This window comes from Sitophilus oryzae, unplaced genomic scaffold, assembly GCF_002938485.1.
Source record: "Sitophilus oryzae breed Bouriz unplaced genomic scaffold, Soryzae_2.0 scaffold_1396_pilon_pilon, whole genome shotgun sequence".
Taxonomy (NCBI): domain Eukaryota; kingdom Metazoa; phylum Arthropoda; class Insecta; order Coleoptera; family Curculionidae; genus Sitophilus; species Sitophilus oryzae.
In genome coordinates, this window is record NW_022146055.1 from 4883971 (window position 1) to 4910900 (window position 26930).

Here is a 26930-nt window from a genome sequence, read left to right on the forward strand (position 1 = left end):
TTCGTTAGGTAAATTTGTTTATTAGTAAATCACTGCTGACAATTAGTCTCCGTTCTAACCCAGCATTGTTTACAAAAAATAACTATTTTATTTTGTAGATTTTCTTACAGTGGCGAAATACCCATAGGACTTTTGGAGAGATGTATTTTTCTGTTAATCTACAAGTGAAAGTCATGCATTTGTTCTAACACTAATCTTATCCACGAGTATATTGGTAGCAAAACTTGTCATATCAAAAAGTAGATGACTCTAGAACGAAATTTTTATTTAAAAAGAAAATTCTCTACGTGGTTGCTTTCAAACGAAATTATAAAGTCAGCTTTGAGGTCTACTTCAAAATTGCGTTTCCAGTCTCAAGCTATTCATTCATTCAGTCTTTGGTCAATTTTCAACTTCAATTTAGAACTTTCTTTTTAGATTCAACTTTTATAGAAATTGTCCGGTTGTCATTTATAACATTATTATAGGCTTGACTCATTCTGTGTTGGTGTTGCGCCCCGGAGAATCTCGTAGAGGTGGGAATTCTAGTTCCTTGGGGGGAACTAGTTCCTTAGTTCTACTTCGTCCTCCAGAGGAATAGTTCATTGAAATAGGTCTTTAGTTCACATTAGTTCCCGACTAATAATGACATCCCCGTTGCTTACTCATGGGCTTTGTTACAAATCAGAACTATTTATAGTATGATCTGTAAAATTTTTATAATGCACGAAATATTACGATCTACGCGATTATAATAATGGGGTAGTAATTACCAATAACTACAGTCAAATTTCTATGTTTAATGTTTATATATACCGGGTGCGTCTCAAAAGTGGCTCACCCCTATAACTTTTTAATTTTTTTTCAGATAAAAAAAACTACATTTGGTATGTTAGTATATGACTGAATTAGAATTGATTGACGTATTCAATTGTTTCTGGTCACTTCCTGTTTCACTAGAAATGACTACAACTTTTGATTTTTAAATGGCACCCTCGGTATTTTTTTTACTTTATTCGCTAGAAAATGACATTCTGAATAGAAAGACATGTGATATGTCAATTTTTTGACATTCTCGCTTAATAAAAAATCGTATTTCAAAATTCAATCTAGATTGCCAGGGCTATGTTAAAAACACTAATTCTTAATCAAGGAGCCTTGGAAAAATAAATTTGACCGTCTAATGTTTTTAATGTCTTAGCCTAGTTAGAAAATGCTCAAATCGAATTTTTAATAATATCTCAATTTTTTCAAATGGAACGAGGGTGGCTCATTAGCATATTTGGAAAAAGTATTTTTTTATATTTCGAGTCAAATTTTCGTTACGAACCGCAAGTTATAATTCCAAATAAACCATATGCAAAAATGTCAAAAGTTGACATATGATATGTCATTCTATTCAGAGTGTCATTTTCTATCAAATAAAGTAAAAAAATACAGAGGGTGCCATTTAAAAATCAAAAGTTGTAGTCATTTCCGATGAAACAGGAAGTGACCAAAAACCACTCTATACCAAATCTCGTTTTTTTAACTGAAACAAATAAAAAAGTTAGGGGTGAGCCAGTTTTGAGGCGCACCCGGTATATTTATGCTGTATTTTTGTATCGCTTTAGATATTAGCTTACTACTACTCAATTGAAGAACTCATTTTCTATTACTTTAAACGAACATTCCGTGTTAGTTATAGGGAGCAAATTGTCATATATTTTTAGAGCAGATATTTCGGTGTAGTATAATAAAAATATGCAAATTCCTACAATAATACAAGACACATATATCAGAAAGACATTTTCTACCGAAGCCAAATTTAATTTACTCGACTAAAGGAAAATCCCAATGGGAAAAACTTAACGAAGTTAGCTTAGTAGGTTGTAGGAGTTGAAATGATAAATGTGTGTAGGAAGATAAGTTGAGTAAGACGCTCGGGAAACTAGGAAAAATTATTATAGCGTCCTGCATATATGGCAAGGCTATAGAGGGTTAATCCAAGTGCTCTGTTCCGTTTTTCTCAAGATCTTTTTTCCAAAACATGATAATGGTAAAGTATATTTTAATAATATTTTCATACCGGGTGTTTTTCAAAAGCGACTCCCCTCTATAACTTTTTTTATTTTTTTAGATAAAATAACGAGATTTGGTTTATCAATATAGTCGCATAAAATAAATCAGGATTGATTGACGTATTCAATAATTAGTTTCGGTCACTTCCTGTTTCACCAGAAATGCCTACAACTTTTGATTTTAAAGTGGTATCCTCGGTATTGTTTTACTTTATTTGATAGAAAATTATATTCTGAATAGAATGACATATCGCATGTCAACTTTTGACATTTTCAAATTAAAAAAAAAAGAATTTTAATTTCAATCTAGAGTGCCAAAGCTATGTTAAAACGATTAATTTTTAATTAAGGAGCTTTGGAAAAATAAATTTGATCGTAATGTTTCTCGTATCTTTTCCTGGTCGGTTAAAAGATGCTCAACGACTTAAGGTTGATTCTCACTATACCTTCCGTTTCCATTCCCTACCCATTCCATATCTGTTCCGTATTTTTTTTATTGTATTGACGCTATACGTAAACTTCCGTTCCGTATCAGTTCCATACTTTTTGTTGTACAATTTATATTATTATGAAAATTTTATTTTAAAAATTTGTATCTTTTGAAAAAGGTACAAATTTTTACTTTTTTTTGTTTTAATTTTGACAACGCTGTTTCCGATACGCTTCAGTCCGTCCGCCAAAAAAATGTATGGAAGGAAAGGATATGGAACGGAAGGGCAACGGAACGGATAGTGTGCATTGTCCTATTTATTTACATGATATAATATTTTATGTAAACGGAAGGAAGCTGATATGGAAAGTTTAGTGAGAATCAACCTTTATTAATCGAAACTCATTTTTTTCAAATGGAACGAGGGTGGCTCATTAGCATATTTGGAAAAAGACATTTTTTTATGAATAATTTGGTATCATACTTCGTATTTCGAGACAAATTGTCCTTACTTTTATGGCGATGGCACTCGATTCACAATGTTATTTTCTATCAAATAAAGTAAAGAAATACCGCCGAGGGTACCACTTAAAAATTAAAACTTAGTAGTCATTTCCGGTGAAAAAAGAAGTGAACAAAACTAATTCAATCAATCCTCATTCATGTCATATACTAACATACCAAATTTCATTTTCTTATCTGAAAAAATAAAAAAGTTATAGGGGTTGAGCTACTTTTGAAAAAAACCCGGTATATACATATACATTAGACTATTTTGAAAAAAAAATCGACAATTTTTTCTTTTCTTTCTTATATAAGAAATGGTGAAAATGAGGAAAAAACATACTGTGAAAGGCTTTCAGCTCTTAATATTAATATAGGAAGTGACAAACACTAATTGAATACATCAATCAATCTCGGTTTATGTCATGTACTAACATATCAAATCGTCGGTAAAATATGTTAAACTGCTTACTCCATTTTCGAGAAGAGCAGTAAAAACGTTACAAAAATATGTACACATGTAGCTATTATATTCTTGCGTTAATATCTTAGATTAAGAATAAAAAGTTAATATGATAAAAAGATAACAATAATATTTGCTGGGGAACAATAAAACTCAATATTTCTTAAAAATTTAACGTAAAAATTATATATTAAACCTATTAATAATTAATTAACGTCAAAAATGGACTTAGCAGATTAACATTCACTGACGAATTCTCGTTTTTTTATCGGAAAAACACCCGCTATATTTACAGGGTGAGTCAACGATAGTTCATTATTTTATTAGAATTTGGAAAAAAAATGTTAAATAGAAAAAGTTTCGGGAATGTTGAGTGATAGTAAACGCCACGAATGTTTGGAAGTGATTTATCGGTCGCTACCATATGAACTAATCTGTTCAAGGTCACATAAAACTTAATTCCAGTGCCGTGGTGTTTCAAGTCATTATAATAATCAATATACATATAATCTGTTGTAATTTGTTGTTTTAACTGTCAAAGTCTTGTCAAAACATATATTTGGTTATAAATATAAAATGGAATGCCCTATTGGTCGCACTGCAAGCTCACCAATGGACTGACGCACAAAAACGAATCAAAGAAACGCGCGATACAGTATCATCTTTGTCAATCACGCTAACATTTTAGAATAAGTAGGAGGAGCGCAGGCAGACGATTAGGCCGGGCCTTTAAAAACCTACGTCTGCGGTAAAAATTTACGTTTTTAATGTAAAAATAATAGCGCGCGCGTCGATTCTAACTTCATCAAGCGATGAATCACTCCCAAACATTCGTGGCGTTTACTATAACTATTTTTGAATAACGTCGATAATATTGTGATTCTGGTTCATCCTGTAGATAGATCCATAACTTTATAAAATATACCTTTTATTTTTTCACTTTAAAAATTTTTGCTCATTTATTGATTTATACGATTTATACCGGGTGCGTCTCAAAAGTGGCTCACCCCTATAACTTTTTTTATTTTTTCAGATAAAAAAATGAGATTTGGTATGTTAGTATTTTAGTATATGACATAAATTAGGATTGATTGACATATACAATTGTTTTCGGTCACTACCTGTTTCCCCGAAAATGACTACAACTTTTGATTTTTAAATGACACCCTCGATATTTTTTTTACTTTATTCGATAGAAAACTGATCACTCTGAATTGAATGACATATCATATGTAAACTTTTGACCTATTCGTTTAAAAACAAATTGTACTTTAAAGTTCAATCTAGAGTGCCATGGCTATGTTAAAAACACTAATTTTTAATCAAGGGCTCTTGGAAAAATGGATTTGACCGTTTAATGTTTTTAGTGTCTTGCCCTGGCCGGTTAAAAGATGCCCAAATCGTATTTTTAATCATATCTCCATTTTTTCAAAGGGAACGAAGGTGGCTCATTAGCATGTTTGGAAAAAGCATTTTTTTACGAATAATTTGATATCACACACTTGGCATTTCGAGTGAAATTATCGTTATGAACCGCATGTTTTAATTTCATAGAAACCATATGCGAAAATGTCAAAAGTTGACATATGATATGTCATTCTATTCAGTCATATCATTGTGAGTGTCATTTTCTATCGAATAAAGTAAAAAAATACCGAGGGTGCCATTTAAAAATCAAAAGTTGTAGTCAGTTCCGGTAAGACCGGAAGTGACCGAAAACAATTAAATACGTTAATCAATCCTAATTTATGTCATATACTATATACTAACATACCGAATCTCGTTGTTTTATCTGAAAAAAAAATAAAAAAATTATAGGGGTGATACACTTTTGAGACGCACCTGGTATACCAAAGGGCTATTATGAAAATATTCCTTAAAAAACTGTGATTAATACGTCGGTATGTATATCGGAGACTATACATTTTTGTACTAACAAAAGTTGAGTTAAATCGTCACATTCGTCATGATCTAGCAATATGCGGTAAAATTTTGTTCAGACGTAGTATACAGGGTGTCCCAGGCTGAGCATGCATTAGAAGTTTCTAGAGAACCACAATATCTAGATCGGAGATTTTTTGCACATCATTGTTTTACAACGAGATCTATCGATTAAAAATATTTCCAATATGGCAGCACTTCCGGATATACCAGAAGTTGACAGCAACTTTCTAATTTTAAATGGGGCCCCCATTTTTTATTATGTACTTAAATTCTCTGTAAAATTCAATGAATACGGATGTTAAACACTCTATATCTAACATTAACCGTTTTTGAGAAAAAAATTATTTAAAATTTTTAGACGAAAAAAACTACCTGCCAAGAAAATTTGTATAGCCTAAAAATCAAATTTAGTGATTACCACACCCACTGTGACATAAACAGAAGACATGTGGCTATCTATTTCAAAAATTAACTTGTTCAAGTGTCATATAATAATGGCGGTAGCTGTCATGGAATTGAGTGATTAAAAAATTATCATAAATCATTTTTTTCAAATGGAAATCCTGTTTTTTTTATTCCATTAATGAAACGGGTTTTCAATTTGTTACTTTTTAACTATACATGTTCCTATACCTAAAATAAATCGTTTTTAAGTTATCTATAATAATCTAAGGTTCAGACCTGTATTACTCAAATAATAAAATACTGTAATGTTAACGAATAAAATACTATTATGTTAACATACCTATAGTCGGATGCAAACAGGGATTTTCTCCAAAGATATCGTATTTCCCCAAAATAGCCATAACAATATCTTCTCTCAATATCTCAATTGAGCCTCTCGATATAAAGTATAACGACGTCAGCACATCACCTCGATGAACTAAAGTATCTCCAGGGGGCGCGTGAGTAGTTTTGAACTTTAGGGTAAGAGCTCTGAAAAAAAAATGAAAATGTAACGATTGTGTAGTGCGTTTTGAGAAACTTGAACATACAAAAGAAAAATGTTAATAAGTGCATTGGTTATCCCAGACACTTCAAATAAAATAGTTAAAATTTATAAGTATGTTGTTTCGTATTTAGCTATAAGAATCTTAAATTTTGCTCAAAAAATCAATGTCGAACCACTATCCATAGTTATTTTTTATACAAGATGATAAAATTATATTTTATTGTCGACCGAAAAGATTAATTCACGAGCGATGAAATCGCGAGTGAATTAATTTCGGGAGACGGCAATGCAATTTTATCGTCATGTATAAAACAATATTTTTTTCCATAGCGAGTTACGTTTTAAAAAATATTCAGAAATTATGATTTCCAAGCTGTACGCACACTGGTGCGATCACGGCCGCGATCACGATCTCCACGCGGCCGCGGCCAAAAGTTGCTGAAGAATACATATGAGCTGTAGTGATGGGTTGTTATTTAACTATCTGTTATTTTGTAACAATTATTTATAAATAACATAACGCAACCGTTACTACTTCTAAAAAATAACAGATATAAAATAACTACACGTAGAGATCGGCCGCTCGTGAAACGAAAAACGAAGTCGGCGCTCTGCATCACCACGAAATTCTATGCTGCTCGAAGCAATTCCAAAAAACAACTAGTATGGATGGAAAACATGTTATTTCGTCAACCATCGATACAGGCGGCGAGACAACGGACAACGGAGTGGGGAAAGCGCTACGGCGAACGTAGCTGCTTCGGTCGATACCGTCGATGGTCGTATTTACAACAGCTTAAAAATAATAGGATATAAAAGAAGCAGTTTTTTTGAAACAATTGCGGGCATAACGCCTGGCGGTGGAGATAACAGGAGTGGGAAAGGAACGCTGCTGCATCGGTCGATTGTCGATGGAGGCTCGCAACGGGTTGGAGAAGCAGTCATTTTAGATATGTTGTTTTTCAACCTGTTACGAGCATAACAGGGCGGCGGTCGAGATAATCGGTGTGGGAAAGGAACGCTGCTGCATCGGTCGATTGTCGATGGAGGTTCGAAACAGGTTGGGGAATAACGCATCAGTTGTTTTAGATACATTCTGTTTCAACCTGTTACGAGCATAACGGACGGAGGTCGAGATATTATGGCGCTGTATGTCTCAGTACTTACTTATTAAGTTTCAATATTTAGGTATTTATTTATTCTGAAAAATTTTCAGAATAATATTTTAAGATTTTTTAAAAATGTATACAGGGTGTTTTGAAAAATCTGGTCATTGATTAATCACGATCCTGCTTAAAGCCCTTGACGTAAAAAGCTGATTTTTGGAAAACGGATTGACTTTAGTGTGTAGAGGTTCGATAAGAAGGTATTTTTCGAAACTCGAATTCTAAGGGGGTGAAACTACTCTCAAATATTAGAATATTTTTGATTTAAAAACCGGTGAGTTTTTCGGAAAAACTCTTAAAACACGTATATTTTATTATGTTGTTTTACATATTTTAAGATTTTTAAAAATATATACAGGGTGTTTCATAAAATATGACCATTGAGTAATATTCTGCTTAAACTGCTGGACGTTTAAAGCTGATTTTTTGCAAACGGATTGACTGTGGGGTTGAGGTTTGATAAGGAGGGGTTTCTCGAATCTCAAATTCCAACAGGGTGAAAACGCCCCTCAAATATTACAATATTTGTTATTTAAAAAACGGTTAGTCTTTCGGGAAAACGCCTGGACACGCATAATTTATTTTGTTTTTTTACATATTTTGAAATTTTTTAAAAAATCATATAGGGTGTTCCAAAAAGTTGAATAATTGATTAACCACGATTCTGCTTAAACTGTCGACGTTAGAAAGCTTATTTTTGGCAAATGTGAGAAAATTTTATCCAGTTTGTATGTTAATGGAAATTCTTGTTTTGCTTTATCATCACCATTTGAAATTATTAATTCGACGCGAACAAAGTCGCGGGTACACGCTAGTTTAAGTGTAAAATTAATTCGAACTCTAGTGTGTAGTTGGTTTATTTATGAAGAATATACTACACATTTTCTTATATTGCTATTTTTTGACCGCAAATGGTAAAATCATAACTAAGAGCTTCTCGCCCGTCGAGTGATATGCACCCTGTACACTGCTACGCAATTCAGGATCTAAGCGGATCGAGGGGCAGGGCGTAGGTAGATCGCAATGTGTAGGTATAGACGAGTGGCGGAATTTTGGCTTTTTTTATATCGCAATTTGTAAACAGCGCTTATTTGTAAACAACGACCGTTTTTAGAGAGGTATTTTAGATAACAATCGATATTTAGAAATGTTTTGACACCCTGGAAATACTACCACCGAGCACGTCATTGTTGCAACTTGCAACTGCGTTAATACGCCTGGCGGTGACCGTCTCATACTCTTTCAGATATTTAGCAGTAAAATAAAGAAACCTGTTATTTTTAAGCTGTTATTTTAAGCTGTTTTTTTATAAATAACTATAACAGTTTCAACTGTTATCTAAAAATAACAGTTTTGCCCATCACTAATGAGCTGTTTCACATTGGCGCGATCGAGTTTTGGAGACGAAGCGGCCTGGCGGCGTTCTATTCTGCGGTGGCGATCAGATTCAACTTGTCGAGTTTGATCGCGTGATCGCGACCCAACTGATAGGAATTTTATATTATTTTGTGTGTTTTTCTTGTTGCAATTTAGGAATGGACTTAACAGAGCAGCTAATTAAGGCTGTAAAAATACACAAAATTCTATATGATTTATCCGATCCAAGTTACAAAAATAATATCATTAAAAATAAAAAGTTTGAGACAAAATTGGAGTGGCAATTGGATTGGATTGTACATATATATGTATACATTTTTATTGTTAAGTTTAAATATTGTAGGTAAATATTTAGAATGTTTTTTTTTTGGTATACATAATTCACATTTTTAATTTGTACCTATGTACAGGATGGCGCATTACATATAGGTACGGTGGTAAACTTTAACGCGTTGGTGTGTGCTAGAATGATCGCTCATGTTATCGCTGCCCTGATCGTGATCGTGATCGCGGCCGTGATCGCACCAGTGTGCGTGTAGCTTTACGAGTAGAAAAAATATTGTGCTGGGTTGGCGTTGGTTTCTATTTAATGTCCCTTTAGTTGTCAGTTTTGAGTCAATTGAATTGGAGCCAGAAATGGCTCAAAACGAAATAAGTAAATTACCAACAGATATTCAGGCTCAGGCGACAAACGCCATATCCAAACTACTTCCATTTAAAATCCCGAATAACTTATGAAAAGGAATACAAAAATTTTCAAAAATGGAAGCAATTAAAGAACGTGCAAGAAGAAATAAAGTTTTTAACCTATCCTCGCCGTTAAAGTATCATTTAATCTACCCTTGCGGTTAAAGTACTATTTTATCTACAATTTTTGATAGATATAAGTAAGGCAATTTTTTGCTATGAAAAAAAACATTATTTGTGATTTTTACTTTAAGTTTCAAAAAAATATTTCTTTTTTTTCTTTTTTTTCATTTGTTTTGACATCTTCTACACAATTTTTCAAGATAACTGTTTGAAAATAATGTTCAAATACGTATAAAATTGCTTTTAATGAATGTGTCCAAACATATAGACACATTCATTAAAAAGAACTCAAGAGAATAGTACGTGACAATTTCTGCTTTTGAAATTTAAAATTAAAATCAACAGTCTGCTGACGGCCATACTGTCCCAGACTCGTATTTTAACTGCGATTATTTTTTTCTTCAGTTTTTATGTCAATAGCAAACGTAAGCCGTGTCAAGAGGTAAACAAAAGTGTAAAAATAAAAATATACGGGGTGCTACAAATTCGATGTACGAGCATTGGTATCTCGGTAACCGTAATAGATACGAACACGGTTAAATTGGGGCAAAGTTGCGCTATGGGATGTTCACCCAGATGCCGTCAAAAATTTTTCAAAAATTTCAAGGATTGCTGAGTTTTTTGGAAAAAACTGATTTTTTTGAAAATCAATTTTATTTTTTCCTGTCGTTACTTTTTAGAAAATCAAAAAACTAGTTGCACATTAGCCACTTTATTAGGGCTATCGGATAGTATTTTTAGATTTTCAAATTATCTTATAATTTTTGAGATACAGAGGCGAACTTAATTTTTCTAAATACGGACCTGCATTTTTTATTTGAGATTTTGAAAGAACTCGGTCTCCTGAGTACAATGATATGCCACACTTAATATTTTTTTTGTTTAGACATTTGAACACAATTTATTTAAACAAATTTCAAGTCCGGCTCTGTTTTCTTTTAATATTTAATCTATTCATCGTTACAATATTGAGATAAGCTTTCAAACTTAACAATGACGTGGGGTAAAACATTGAATACAATAAAATAATTAATATAAATATAATATAATATAAACAATCAAATAATTGTCCCGGAAGATGCATTGGAAGTAGTATAGCAGTATAATGTCCAGCGAGGTTCCAGTGCTAGAATTAAGGAAAAAGACTGACATATCAAAATATCACACACTCGTCGCTTTTTTAAAACGCCAGAATGTAGGTTTTTAGCCAAAGAAGTCTAACATTTTTACCTTCAACAAATAAATGTATTAAAATCTTTAATTATTATTGTTAATCTTCTTGTTTATTTTTGTTGATGTTAGATAAGTATTTAATAAAGATATTAAAGAATATTTTGCTTAATTAAATGAGGCGAGAAATAAGAAAAACCGAGTGAGGGAAATGGGTGAGGGAAATGGGGATGAGGGGAGAAATGTAGATAATTTGACACTTTCAAATTTTTTAAAAGTTAGTAATGTCAGTATTCGCTGTAAAATAAACAGCCAATGCCCCTAGTATGTTTCCAATACCGACACACCACCCCGTATAATAAAGTCTGCCCTAATATTTTGAGTTAGTTAAAAAATGTCAAACATGTTCTCTTAGTTAAATAATAATTAAATTATTTCTAGATACATATTTATATTTAGCACCTTGTGTTACATCAAACAGAATATCTCTAGTTTTGACGTATTTAGAATAAAAAATCGATTTCCGGCGACAAGCTATGTTTGTCACCCGTATCCTTGAGGAATTGAATTCACGGTTCTAAAATTGTCATGCTTTTAACATTTCGGTCCCTTTTATTACGTTATACCGAGCGGAATAAATACAATTGGAAAATTATCTTTTACTTTTGATGTAATCTTCCCTTTGTGGCCTAAATTTTCAGAAGGTAATCGAATTTCCATAATTAAATCGGAACTTAAAATTGCTAGAAAATTTAATAAAACAAGTTGAATTTGCATTTCGTCAACAAGATAAAGCGATTAGGCTTTAATATAGTAATATGATAAACAGTCTACACAGTATAGTTCAATATAGTCTGTCCAGTAAAAGAATATGTGACAGTGACAAGGGCTGACTGTTAGGCTGGTTAGGGCTCAACTTTCGTTTAGCTGAAATCTGTTATATAAAAAATGACTTTATATATGCGTTCTAGAAGGCGTTAGGAGTACAAATATACAAAAACTTTCCTGCGGAAATGCGTCATTTTCATTTTTCGGACTTTAGTATAGCCGAAATCTGTTACATCAAAACTAGTCTTCGGGGTGTGTTTTAGACATTTTTCTAAACAAAAAAGTGTCTGCGGAAATTTTTTATTTTTATTTTACATTTTTGTGCACTTTGTTTTTCACACATTTTTCAGTTTAGAAGCTTACGGGACACGGGAGCGAATAGGGGTGCTGGCTGGGGTAAAACATCTTTCGGAGGAATAACAATCCTTGTAGAATAGCTAATATAGGTTCTTGTAAACTTTAAGTACATCAGAATGTTGCACGTATTCTTGTTTTTTATTAAAGCTTTACATAAATAGGGCTGATTCAAAACAAAAAACCATTGGATCATGCAGTTTTCTTTTATATTTTAATAATTAACTGTGATTTTGCATAAATATTAGATTGGTTAGCATTTCTTTGTGGAGGGTGTTAAGCTGTGGTTTTTATATTTTAATAATTAACTGTGATTTTGCAAAAATATTATTAGATTAGTTAGGATTTCGGTTGCTTTGGTTAGCTTTTCTTTGTGGAGGCAATTCTTGTTAGCATTTCTTTGTGGAGGGTGTTAAGCTGTGGTTTTTATAATTTAATAATTAACTGTGATTTTGTAAAAATATTATTAGATTTATTATTAGATTGGTTAGCATTTTAGACAATTTTAAATGATTCAAAAGTGCTTCATTCTAGGATTTTTTTCTTTTAAACTATTCTATAAGCATAGGACTTTTTGCCAAAAAAAATTTGCTAAATTCGTGGGTACTTATACTTTACAAGACCCGATAATATAATAAGGAATAAATGGAAAATGAAAATTAAGCATTTCCGCAGGAAATTTTTTATTTTCCTGAGTTTGTAAACGCTTCTAAAAGGCAAAAATATATATTTTTTCACAGTAGCTTTATAAAGACAAAAATGTATTTTTTTCTAATAACTGATTTCAGCTAAACGAAAGTTGACCCTGGGTTAGTGTTGGCTGGCAGTTTAGTTCAATAACAGATCATACTTTTGCTTTTTCTCGAAACCATAAATATATTCTTTCTTTAGACAGACTATCGACAAAGTTAAAGAATGCACATTTTGTAAACATTGCTATAGGCTTAGTGCATTTCAATTGATTTTCAAAAAATTCCGACCGCAACACTGCATATGGCAGAAATTAGAAATTTTCGCTATGTGTTTCATGCCGATGCCGTCCCGGTTACAGTTCATGTTCATCGCATTAAAATAATATTGAAATCGTGACTTTGTCATAATATTTAAGTATTTTAGTTTTTTCCTAGTGCAGTTATTGAAACTATAAAAGACTCAGGTACGAGGTTTATGTGATGTAACGCTGTTTCGGGTAGTAAAAAATAAAGTTCGGATACTTTTTCCTTACGCCTACGTCGTGTTGTGTTGTGACAATTTCAAATGTTAATAAAATTGCCGAAAAAAAGTTAACGCTTAAAGGAGAGCGTAATTAGGGCGTTGTTGGGTGCAATAATATTCAATACCTCAACTTTCCCGGATATAACTCTCCCGAAACAACATTTTATGGCTTCATAGTTTCTCACACCGACCGAGGTGATCAAAAACAAAAATGGATTGAAGCAGTCCGACCCCAAACAATTATTACCCCACTAGCAAAACCGGTGATTAAAACTATGCTCGCTACCGTAGTTGAACTCATCTAAAAAGTTTTTCTTAGCTGGAATACCACTTTTTTATTTTTATTTTTAGAATTTTCACAAATTATACTTCCTAACACTTTTAGAATAATTATATAATAAATTTTTCGTATACTAGCTATTTAAATCCGTGTATTTGTATATACTAGTTGTTTACGATATTCTCCGATGGTGGCAGCACCAGTGGAGAAAGCATCAAGCCTATAGATAAAATGACACTATTTTTAAATTAAAATTTTAAAATTGTGTATACGTATGTGCCAACCATATCAAATAATTGGGCATTTTGCAAAAAGAATAGGCATATTATAAAACGCCTGTATTTTAAACAAAAGAATTTTTACAAATAGCCTATCTATTTTGCAGGCGTATTTAAGTTTTATTATGGAATATAGTAATGATTGTACAGGGTTTCTCAAAGAAATCAGTAGACGAGGACTATGTTTAAATTTAGTTTTAATCCTTTTTTGTAAAAAAAAGATGCCATTTCATTTCTTAAAAATATTATCTGTTAAATGACGATCATTTTGCTTCTAGCATCAAGGAATCCCTATGTGGCTGTCTTGATGGAAGGCTGTTATTGTGTCTAAAATATCTTTCATTAGTATGTAAATTTCGTAATGCTTTGCCTCATTATACATATCAATTAACTTTAATCTTAATTTTTTCTAAAACAGTATCTTTTGACATTATCTCCCTGTAGTACTAAAATTTATTATTTACCTATCGTGAGCCGTTATTTTACAGCTAATTTTCCCTGGATTTTTCCTCCACTTAACTCCAAAAAAACACAAAACACACATACACACAAATTATATAATTTTGCAAGAGTTTGACAAGCCTAAAAATTTTTAAGCCGAGTTCATACGCATCTGTGTCCGCGCACCGTTTATCGTTCCGTCACTCCAATAATATAGAAATATGATCTGTCATTTTTGAAATAAACTAATAAAACTGGTTAAAAACAACAAGAGACGACGCATGACAGATTTATAAATGACAGATTTATATGTATATTGTATATGTATTTATTTGATATCTGTTAAACTTTTAGTTACCTAATCGAGGGCGCGATTTTTAAATTCATTGTTGCCAACCATGTACATATTCGGCGCCGCGTTGACTAACTGGAATTTAAATTTCGCGCTGATTATTCAGGTGGTAGCTCTGCTGTAAAAAAATGCTAAGTTGCCGCATTTATTTATTAATTTCCTGACATTGTCATTCGTTTTGACACTTTAGTTTTGTATTACGACTTTTTGGTTTAAATAAATAGTATTGTGATAAGTTGTGATACTTTAAGCTTAGAAATGTTTACTAGTAGACCTTGCAGTCGAACATTGTTCTTTTTAGAACCTTTTTTAGTGCGAAGTGTACAAGATAGCTTAATAGCCGTAAACAAAAATTCATTGCAACTTTATTAGAATATTTTGAACGTGAAAGCGGTAGTAATGGCCCTTTATGTTCCTTAGGTGGTATTAAGGAGTGTGTTATAATGACTGTTTATATATTTATGATTAATTTATTTTTGTTTCCTCATCGTCTGTCGAAATTTACCTGACTAAAAAACAGAGTATACTATTCAATGGAGATAATTGACTATAATACTATTTTTCATAGAATAATATCTTATTATCCCTATATTTTGTAGTTATTGGTTCAATATGATTATGTGAAAAGTACTCTGCCTCTAAAACTAACCACCTGTACCACATATTCCATAAATGAGCATTGTGTAAATTTGCTTTTTGAAAATTTTCATGCTTTCGATGCGATACCGTCGGGGATACGGGTGACAAACGGAGACTACCGCTGAAAATTGATTTTGTATTTGGGAAACCCGGGAGAACAGGAAATTTCACTTGCTGTTTAATATTCCCACTGCTATCTCCATAGAGATGGCGAAAATGCTAAAGACCCGTTAAAGGTTCCTGAATTACAATTGCAAACTAATTTGAATGGAATTAAAAAGAAAAACTATTTGAATTCTACGGATTTATTCGTCAGTAGTTATTTTCAGAGATTCTTTAATTCCCTGGTGTAGATCTAGATGACCAACAAATAATGTATATAACATTGTGGCGGGTTTATTTCTTCAAAAAATATTAATGGGTTTTTCGCCACTAGAAGAAAATCTACAGGGTGAGTCAACGATAGAGTAAAAGATATTTACGATACAAGTGAGTTAACAGCATCATTAAGATATGCGTGTGAAAGTTGCAACACGAGTGCGTAGCACGAGTTGTGTAACCACACAAGTATCTTAATGGAGTTAACTCGCGTGTATTGTACAATATTTTATCTACGCCTAACACAATTAATTTTAAAAATTATTTTATTTAACTATATACCTATCCTAAAAATCAATTACCTTAGTACCTTTGTTCAAATAACACCATGCATAGCAATGTCAATATGACAGTAAATAATATTGATGTCACTAGTTTAAAAAATGAGCTATTCGGAAAGTATTCCCTCTGACATTGAAGAAGAGGCATTCAGTGCCATTTCTGGATTGCTTCCAGCAAGATCGATACAGAAGTATGAATATTCATACTCTAAGTATGAAAAATGAAAAAAAAATAAACTATGGAAATGTAAAGGTACTCATAACTTATATCATATTTTTCCAATTTATCCGTTACTTATAAGCCTTCGTCTCTGGGCTTTCTATTCAATGATACATACTATGATATCTATTAAAATGAATATATATGCTTCATGAGGCATTTACTTGAAAGATTGTTCAAACTGTATTATTCAACGTGGTGGCTGTTATTCACGCGGATAAAGTTTATCATAAATCATCCAAGTGAATGACAGCCATTATATGCGAGTAGAATACTATACTTTATCCAGGACTATCAAAAAAATTTAGATAATATTAATATAAGTTTTTATTTTTAATGTCAAAAAAATATTGAACGAGTATAACGAGTAAGTAACATGGAAACAAACCAAAGAAATTTTCTTTATTTTGTGCGTACAATCGTATTCCAAGCCGCACGGTGGAGTATTAGCATGAAAAAGGTGATCGAAATTCGAAAAAGCAAATGTGTTTAAGATTTCCCAAAAAATGATAAATGATAAGTTAAATCATGTCTGCCATGAATGGCGTTGCTATGGGTCTGTTTAGTTGCATTCATTTGTTTCAACGAAACGTCAAAGTTGTTACTTCTCACAGATAAGAGAGAGAGGTAAATGGCTAAATTTTATGTTTAAGATTATAAATTGTTGTTGTTCTTGTGCTCCTTTTACGTTTATATTGTTGTTTTGATTGAAAATGGCTCAGCAAGCTGCAGGTATGTATTCTACAAAAACATATTATTTATTTTGATATTCTCTATACTAACGATTTTTTTTTGCAACTAAAAGTTGGGCGTTCAAAAAATTTGATTAAATTTGTGACATTTTTATTATACTTAGAGATTTAGTTGCGCATTTCGAAGAATTCAGCATATTGTCTATATACTTGTTTACTTAGTAAACATTGGACTTTCATACAGTAAAATAAAATACTGCGACTTTTTGCGACTTTGCTGATAAAATGAGAAAAACATTCTTGGTTTCTTCTAATGGTTTTTTCTCTTGGTTTCCTCTAAATCAGTTATATACTAATGCGAAGGTAAACCTCAATGGCATTGTTGCTTACAAAGCGATCGCATTAGTGCCATTAGCAGTATAGTACAATTTGGCATTAGTAGCGGCTTTAGTGGCATGAGCATTGGTCGCGGATCAGTCGTAGCATTAGTAGTATTAGTTGCGATATTACTACTGGCATTAGTGGCATTGACCGTGGAAACACTGGAACAGTGATTTTTCTTTCTTTTTCGACGAATTCTTTTATTTTGTTCATATTATTTCCTCTTTAATTGAAAATAGCAATAATTTATATAGGTCTACATAAAAAAAAAATCGATCAACTATTGGTGTCAAATACCCCACTGTGAGCCGGTTTGAATCGAGCACAGCTCTTGTTTGGAGTTTGGATCGAGATACCCGTGGAAGCGGTGAATAATGAAACCATTATTCACAGGCTTTAGAAAAAAATGGAGAAAACAGTCTCATTAAGGTTGTGATTATCTATAACTTTTATCTAAATTTTTTTCGACTAAAATAGATTATAATGGAGTTAATCTCAAACTATTAAAAATAGGTATATGACATGCTAATAAAAGTTGAAGAGTTTTGTAAAATCTATCAGAAAAAATGATAATATCTAGGGTTGTACCATTTAAAAAAATTGAAATTTCGAAAAAAGTAGGCAGTTGAAATTTATAAATATATTTTGAACACCCTGTAGCATCTAACTAAAATATCTTTACATACGTCTTTTTCTATATCTATATAAAATTCTCCTACCAAATTTTTGTTGTCCAACTTCAGAGACAATGGCATCATCATTGACATTTTTTTACCACACTGCAATTGAACCATTTGTTTAAACAAATTTAAATATTACGAAAACTATTAATTTTAGGTAACATACAGTGTTGCATTTAATAAAATATAATATGTTATATTCGCCACACTTTTTTAAAGCACCCTGTATACTTTATAATAATTTTAAAATGTGTATCTTAACCGTCCCTATAATTTTTATATTTAATATTTTTTGTAAACCTCGAAACAAATTAGATAATGGACTTTATCTACCGTCAGTGAGTTAAGAAGCCCTTAACTCACGCATTTTCATTACCGCACTCCTTGTTTAGATGACTACCAAAGAGAAAAAAATATTTTGTAAAACATTTATTTTGCACTAAATAACTACTAAATACAAATAATAAACTGTTCTAATGATAATAATTATTATAAACACATGAAACCTTATTTGTTATAAATGTTTATCCACGATCCTAAAATTAATAGTTTTCGTAATATTTAAATTTGTTTAAACAAATGGTTCAATTGCAGTGTGGTAAAAAAATGTCAATGATGATGCCATTGTCTCTGAAGTTGGACAACAAAAATTTGGTAGGAGAATTTTATATAGATATAGAAAAAGACGTATGTAAAGATATTTTAGTTAGATGCTACAGGGTGTTCAAAATATATTTATAAATTTCAACTGCCTACTTTTTTCGAAATTTCAATTTTTTTAAATGGTACAACCCTAGATATTATCATTTTTTCTGATAGATTTTACAAAACTCTTCAATTTTTATTAGCATGTCATATACCTATTTTTAATAGTTTGAGATTAACTCCATTATAATCTATTTTAGACGAAAAAAATTTAGATAAAAGTTGTAGATAATCACAACCTTAATGAGACTGTTTTCTCCATTTTTTTCTAAAGCCTGTACATTTTGACATATCTTTTTTTTTAAATCTTTTTAAACGGTTTCTATTTAAAAAAACATATATTTGTGTGATATGTGAAAAATAACAGACCTTGCTAATAAATGGCCTACACAATTTTGCTAACAAGAGAAAAAAAGGCAGTGGTGCACATCTTTTCTTAGAAAATTATTCCTGTGAATACCCATATGCACGTCCCTGGTGAATTTGTCGACACTTTTTTAGCATTAAATTGTGTAATACCTACTTAAAATAACTTTCATCCTCAAAATGTCATTCGAATCGCTACAGGCGCAGGCGCTTGGAAGGAAATAATAAATCGAAAAATAAAAATACTTTTTTCCATAGCAATAACTGTTAAAAATGCCTTATATCTATCAAAAATAGTAGATAAAATAGTACTTTAACCGCAAGGGTAGATTAAATGATACTTTAACAGCGAGGATAGGTTAAAATCTTTATTTCTTCTCGCACGTTTTTTAATTGCTTCCATTTTTGAAAATTGTTGTATTTCTTTTCATAAGTTATTCGGGATTTAAATGGAAGTAGTTTGGATATGGCGTTTGTCGCCTCAGCCTGAATATCTGTTGGTAATTTGCTTCTTTCGTTTTGAGCCATTTCTGGCTCCAATTCAATCAGCAATCAACACGAAAGAGAATTAAAAAATATTGTCTCAAAACTGAAAACTAAAGACACAGCTTTATTTATTTGTCAAATTACATAGAAACCAAGGCCAACCCAGCACAATATTTTTTCTACTCGTAATAAATTCCTTGAAATAATAATTTCTGAATATTTTTTAAAACGTAACTCGCTATGGAAAAAAATATTGTTTTATACACGACGATAAACAAAAAAAAAATAACTATTAACCCCTTGTAACTACGAAATAAAGCAGAATCGGATCTATGTTGATATAAAAAATAAATCTTATTTTTACGTGAGCAATCTCTCCATGAGAGATGGCACATTGTTTTTTTGAAAGGCCCTATATATTTATTTTATTTGGGAATAAGAATTTTTTAATGAAAATATATTTTTTTCAAACATCGCAAAAGTATTAATTTTTGCGACGTGGTTGACAATATAAAAAAGTCATTTTAACGCCTAGGCATAAAAGTGAAGCACTTTTACACCTAAGCACAAAAGTATGCGAAAATATATTATGTAGTTTAATTGTTTGTTTAACCATTAGTTTATATCAATATAGTTTTTTTTTCTTTCTTGGGTGTATGAGGTTTTATAATTGAATGATGGAAAACATTTTTTTATGCGACGTTTCGCTCCAACATAGTGGGCTTTATGAGGCACTTTATTCTAAAACTTGAAGTCGTCTTGTTAGCACCAGTCTGTACAAATGCTTTCCATCCCAAATGCTTTGGAAAAAAATGTTTTCTATCATTCAGTTATAAAACCTCATACCTAAGAAAGAAGAAAAAACTATATGGATATATTATGACTGACATAAAGTGTGAAATTCAACGAGCGTAACTATAGTTTCTCGATATACAGGGTCGCTGTTATGTATGGAAACGGTCGATTATTAGGTAAACTATAGGAAGTACCGCAAAAAGTTAAATATAAAAGTTATAGGGTTTATAAATATCTGTTAGCGGGTCATAAATTTAAGTATACAGGGTCGGTCATAAAGTCGTGGGACATCAAAGTTTCATTTTTTTAAATGGAACCCCCTTTATATAATTGTATATTTCGGTTCTTCCTTGAATTCCAAGCAAAAATCGAAATACACACAATGTACTTCAAACCAACCCTCTCCGAGTTATAGACTTTTGAAAATATCTCTAAAACAATTTGATTTAATTAATTTCGATATGTTCAGTTTCAGTTTTATTTGTGTACTGTGATACTTAGTAATATTTGCCATTAGTTCTCAAGTTAGCAGTTATAGATGTATAAAATGGGAGTATATCAAGTCTGGAAATTACAAAATTTTCGTTTAACATTTCAATTCTTCAATTTATGTACACTGTGTATTACGATTATTGCTTAAAATTGAAGGAAGAATTGAAATATGCAATTATATATAGTGGGTTCCATTTAAAAAAAAAGTTTGATGTGACACAACTTTATGACCGACCCTGTATAATTAAATTTACTAGTACATATCTAATAGGAATTTAAAAACCCATTACAACAGTATCACAGTTTCGGCAGAATGGCATAATTAAATCAAACCAAACACATGGAAATTAATTAAATCGAATTGCTTAAGTGATATTTTCAAAAGTCAATAACTCGGAAACGGTTGGTTTGAAGTACATTGTGTGTATTTTGATTTTTGCTTAGAATTGAAGGGCGAATTGAAATATGTAATAATATACTGGGGGTTCTATTTAAAAAAATAAAATTTTGATGTGCCACGACTTTAAGAACGACCCTGTATACTTAAATTTATGACTTGCTAATAAATATTTAAAAATCCTATAACTTTTGTATTTAAGTTTTTGCGGTACCTCTTAACTTGCGGTAATATGTTTATATTATTTGAATTGTTTAAAATTGTTTAAAAAATTATTTGTGGCGTTTGAAAAAAAATAGCGTGTTCTATTCGGAGTAAAAATGACTTTTTGTGCCTCGCCTGTAATGGCAGACGTACAGCATCGCCATAAGAAGTATCATTTTTACTCCTAATAAAACAATATACTATTGTTTGGAAATAGTCTTAAGTCGAGATTTATTGGTTGAAATAAAAATTTCTACTACAAAGTATTAAAAAATGTCATCTTGTGAAATGTTTTTTAGGTATATTTTTACTTTTTGCAACAAAAATAATATCAGAACGGTTATACAGCCTTTCAGCTAACCATATCCTTTGCAGAGACTCGTAAACTGTAAACTGTAACAGATAAAAGAATTAAATGCAAATGGAAATTTAAAAGGAAATACCATTTTCAATTTAAAAATTTCAGAAAGTTTTTAAAATGTTTGTTTAAAATTGAATCCATTATAAAATGTACGTTAAGAGGGATTTTATATTTGCCATTACTTACTTTTCCTATGAAAGATGAAAGCAATTTGTGATTCTAATTTCTGGAAATTTTTGGCTTCAAAATCTTTCGTTATAGTTTACAAAGATAAAATTTAGGTTAAGCATTAAAGAAATTCAATAAACCGTATGATCGAAAAAAAATCGATAACATTTCCCATATAAATTTACATATAAACTGACAACGATCGTTATTTCATAGCCATCGCTGACGCCGTTTTTTCCGATCATATTGTGTTTTCAATATACAGTTATTGCTAAAAAGTTTGCAAGACTAAAACATTTTTTACTATAGCAATTAAAGCTTTGTTTTCAAACATAATTTTATAATATGTATTAATTTTGTATTATATTAATTTTACATAAAATAGCTATTTATGTAACTAGTACCTAAAATGATGTTTTTTAGGACGAATCATTACTGTTTGCGGACGAGGCGTTAGCCGAGTCCGAAATAGTAGATGAGTCCTAAAAAACATAATTTAGGTACGTGTTACATACACTATTTTTTGTCATACGCTTTTTACAGTTTTTTAGAACGCATATTTGCAAATTTTCCATATTTGAAATTATAATGTTTGAAAAAGTTGGCTTATAAATTCATATCTTAGTAACGAGTTTGTTTATTTCATCGCATTTTGACATGTCATTCGAAATTTGTCACAAAATCACACAAATTCATCAACAATTTTAAAATGTTCCAAAATCCCGAACATATTGCTAATAAGGCCAAAGAAATCGTGTTGGATTTACTTCCTGTGAAGTCTCGTGCCATTTACCAGAAAGAATATGATGTTTTTAATGAATGGAAAGACAAAAATGGCGTATTCGTTGTAAATGAAGATGTATTGCTAAATTATTTCCACGAAAAGTAAGTACCTAGGTACCTATTTAAAAGAGGCTTTTAAATTAAAATATTCTTAAATTACAGTCACAAACATTCAAACCATCGTCAATTTGGTCGAAATATTCCATGCTGAGAGCAGTGTTAAGTGTTAAAGAAGATATTTATATTGACAAATTTCCAAAACTTATTGCTTTTTGAAGAGGAATTCGGTTGGTTACGAGCCTAAAAGTCTAAGGTTTTGTCCATAAAAGAGATCGGTGATTTTTTGGCCACGGCTAGTGATGAAACTTATTTACTTACTAAGGTAAGTTTGCGATAATGATTTTTAAAATATATAGATGGTTTCTTATTCCATTGTATTTGATTTTTAGGTAGCTCTTGTCATTGGCCTTTGTGGAGCATGTAGAAGAGAAGAATTGTACTCTCTACGAGTGCAAGACATCATAGAAAAAGACAACAGCTGCCTTTTAGTTACCCTTGCGGATACAAAAACTAATATCAAAAGAGTGTTTCCGGTGGTGAACGAAGGGAACGTTGTCAATCCAGTTGAGTTGTATAGAAAATATGCTTGTCTTAGGCCAAAAATGTACCACATGATTATGTCTTGTTTGTGACTGTAATTTAAGAATATTTTAATTTAAAAGCCTCTTTTAAATAGGTACCTAGGTACTTACTTTAAACAAATAACTTAGCTTTTGATATTGTTAGTATTTAATAATTTAATTATAAATATATGTATAATTTTATGTGATTTTGTGACAAATTTCGAATGACAAAATAAAACAACCAAATAACGAATTTAGACATTTTAGTCCATAAAGGTTGCCATGACGACCTTTACGGCCTAGGCCGAAAAAGAAACATTTTACGGACTGAAATGAGTCCGTAAAATAGCTGTTTTTGGGAGCGTATGACAAAAATAATATTATGTAAGGTATATTAAGTTTGTGTTACGGAATTGTGCTTATTCAAAATGAACATTAGATCTATCTAAAAGAGAAAGTTCAAATGATATACAGGGTGTTTCAAAAAATATGTGCCATCTCTTGTTGGGAGATTCCTCACGTAAAAATAAGATTTATTTTTCATATCAACATAGGTTCAATTCAGCTTTATTTCGTAGCTACAGGGGGTTAAAATCTTCATTTTTCTTAGATTTATTATAATATTCTTCGAAGTTTTTTAAGTAATTCAAATGAAGTTTTGAGGGTAAAAATTAGTGCTAAATATTTTAATGCTAAAAAAGTGTCGACATATTTACCAGGGACGTGCATACGGGTTATCACTGGAATATAAAAAAATGTGCGCCAAAAACTTTTTCTTTTGATATCAAAATTTTTAATGCCGTTTAATCTCAACTAAAAGTTATATCATGATATTTTGTCGACTAAACGGCCTCCTTGATAAATTTCTTGATATAAACGCAATTTTATTAATCACAATTAATAAAATTAAAATAAAAATAAAGTTAATAAATTGTATATTTTACCTAATTTATTATTAAATATTATTACTATTAGTCCAACGGCAATTTCAAATAAAAAATAATGGTATTTAAGATAAAACCTAATTTTAAAAATTTAACTCCTTATAGGAACTTTTCTTCATATTTTTTTACGAGAAATCAATGATTAGGTACTTATTTAAAATTTTCGCAAGTTAATGATAATACAATTTTTTAAAGGTTGCTATTAGACTTGGATGAAGGCAAATTAATAAAATTGCGTTTATCTCATTAAGGAGGCCGAAATCATCAGGACAAAATATCACGACACAACTTTTAATAGGCATTAAACTGTTTACACTATTTCGCCAACAAGAGAAAAAAATCAGTGACGTACATGCTTTTTATAGAAAAATATTCCGGTGATAATCCATATGCACGTGCCTGGTGAATATATTTTTAGCTTTAAAACATGTGGCATTTATAATAACTTTTACCCTCAACATTTCATTCGAAACGGTAAAAGTACTTGGAGGAAAATTATAATAAATCGAAAAAATATTAAGATTTTAACACCCTGTAGCTACGAATCAAAGCAGAATCGGACCTAAGTTCACATGAAAAATAAATCATATTTTTACGTGAGGAATCCTCCCCACGAGAGATGGCACGTACTTCTTTGAAACACCTGGTACAATCATAACGAAATTAAATACTCAAATTTTGTTTTTTTATCTGAAAAATTCAATAAGTTATAGAAGTGAGTCACATTTGAAAAACACTTGGTATACCAGAGTGGCGGCTTAGCCATGAGGTCAAATGGTCAATGCCCCCCAAAAAAAATCAGGAGAAAATTAAAAAAACTTATTTGAATTATACTTTTTGTAAATCACTTTTTTTCATCCTAAAATATTCAAAACTATTCCCAATTTATCCAATTTTCGCTTGAAAACATTTTATTTTACCCATTTTCTCTACTGCCGGTCAAAGTTTCATTTTGTCCTTCGTTCCTGCTATGTTTTACACTTATTAAACTCCAAGTACCGCGGCTCGTGGCGCCAACAAGGTAAGGTATACTACGGATAGAAAATATAATGGGTTAAGGTGCGATAGATATAGTTTATATTGGCCATTGACCGCGTCATTCACAGAAGGATTTCTAAGGTAGGCAACTTTATATACACTTAAAATATTCAAAACTATTCCCAATTTATTCAATTTTCGCTTGAAAACATTTTATTTTACCCATTTTCTCTACTGCCGGTCAAAGTTTCATTTTGTCCTTCGTTCCTGCTATGTTTTACACGTATTAAACTCCAAGTGCCGCGGCTCGTGGCGCCAACAAGGTAAGGTATACTACGTTTAGAAAATATAATGGGTTAAGGTGCGATAGATATAGTTTATATTGGCCATTGACCGCGTCATACACAGAAGGATTTCTAAGGTAGGCAACTTTATATACACTTGTATTTGGTAGTTTACTGACAGACGATATAAAAAGCATTGAACTATATAACTAACGTAACTTTACTTTAGTATATAGTTCAATGATAAAAAGTGGCGGTTTTCGTCTTTGTCTAGAAACCAGGGTCGTTCCTGGCGAGCGTGCAGTGCGTGCACGTACGTAGGCGCAACATTTTGGGGGCGCAAAATCAAAGGGTCAATCAGTACTTTGTAACAAAAAACCGATACGCTTTCTTGGCAATAAACAAATACTTAAACCATCATAGGATAATTGTTTCTCTCTACAATTTCCTGTCTCACAATGTACTGTTTGTGTCGGGGAAGGGATCATAGTTTCATAGTTGTCGATTTTCGAAAGAAACCAGTACATGTATATTATTTCGTATATTTTTCATTTTATTGATTTTATGGAAAGCACTGTTCATTAAAATGTTGTATCCTATGTTATAGGGCTTGTTTCTCTCTACAATTTCCTGTCTCACAATGTACTGTTTGTGTCGGGGAAGGAATCATAGTTTCATAGTTGTCGATTTTTGAAAGAAATCAGTACATGTATATTATTTCGTATATTTTTCATTTTATTGATTTTATGGAAAGCACTGTTCATGAAAATGTTGATCCTATGTTATAGGGCTTGTTTCTCTCTACAATTTTCTGTCTCACAATGTACTGTTTGTGTCGGGGAAGGGATCATAGTTTCATAGGTGTCGATTTTCGAAAGAAATCAGTACATGTATATTATTTCGTATATTTTGTATTTTATTGATTTTATGGAAAGCACTGTTCATTAAATTGTTGTATCCTATGTTATAGGGCTTGTTTCTCTCTACAATTTTCTGTCTCATAATGTACTGTTTGTGTCGTGGAAGGGATCATAGTTTCATAGTTGTCGATTTTCGAAAGAAATCAGTACATGTATATTATTTCGTATTTTTTCATTTTATTGATTTTATGGAAAGCACTGTTCATTAAAATGTTGTATCCTATGTTATAGGGCTTGTTTCTCTCTACAATTTTCTGTCTCACAATGTACTGTTTGTGTCGTGGAAGGGATCATAGTTTCATAGTTGTCGATTTTCGAAAGAAATCAGTACATGTATATTATTTCGTATTTTTTCATTTTATTGATTTTATGGAAAGCACTGTTCATTAAAATGTTGTATCCTATGTTATAGGGCTTGTTTCTCTCTACAATTTCCTGTCTCACAATGTACTGTTTGTGTCCGGGAAGGGTTCATAGTTTCATAGTTGTCGATTTTCGAAAGAAATCAGTACCACAATCAGTACCTACATGTGTATTATTTCCGAATTTT

At 31.3% G+C, this 26930-nt stretch overlaps 1 protein-coding gene across 5 annotated transcripts in view; it reads right to left on the bottom strand.

The window, feature by feature from the left end:
• Nucleotides 1-26930, bottom strand: part of LOC115875917 (potassium voltage-gated channel subfamily H member 6) — a 318511-nt gene that overhangs the window by 17776 nt on the left and 273805 nt on the right. For all 5 annotated transcript variants that reach the window (XM_030891499.1, XM_030891500.1, XM_030891497.1 and 2 more), the window contains exon 15: nucleotides 6126-6316. In XM_030891499.1, the coding sequence (XP_030747359.1) occupies nucleotides 6126-6316 (191 nt within the window). The remainder of the gene's footprint in view (nucleotides 1-6125; nucleotides 6317-26930) is intronic.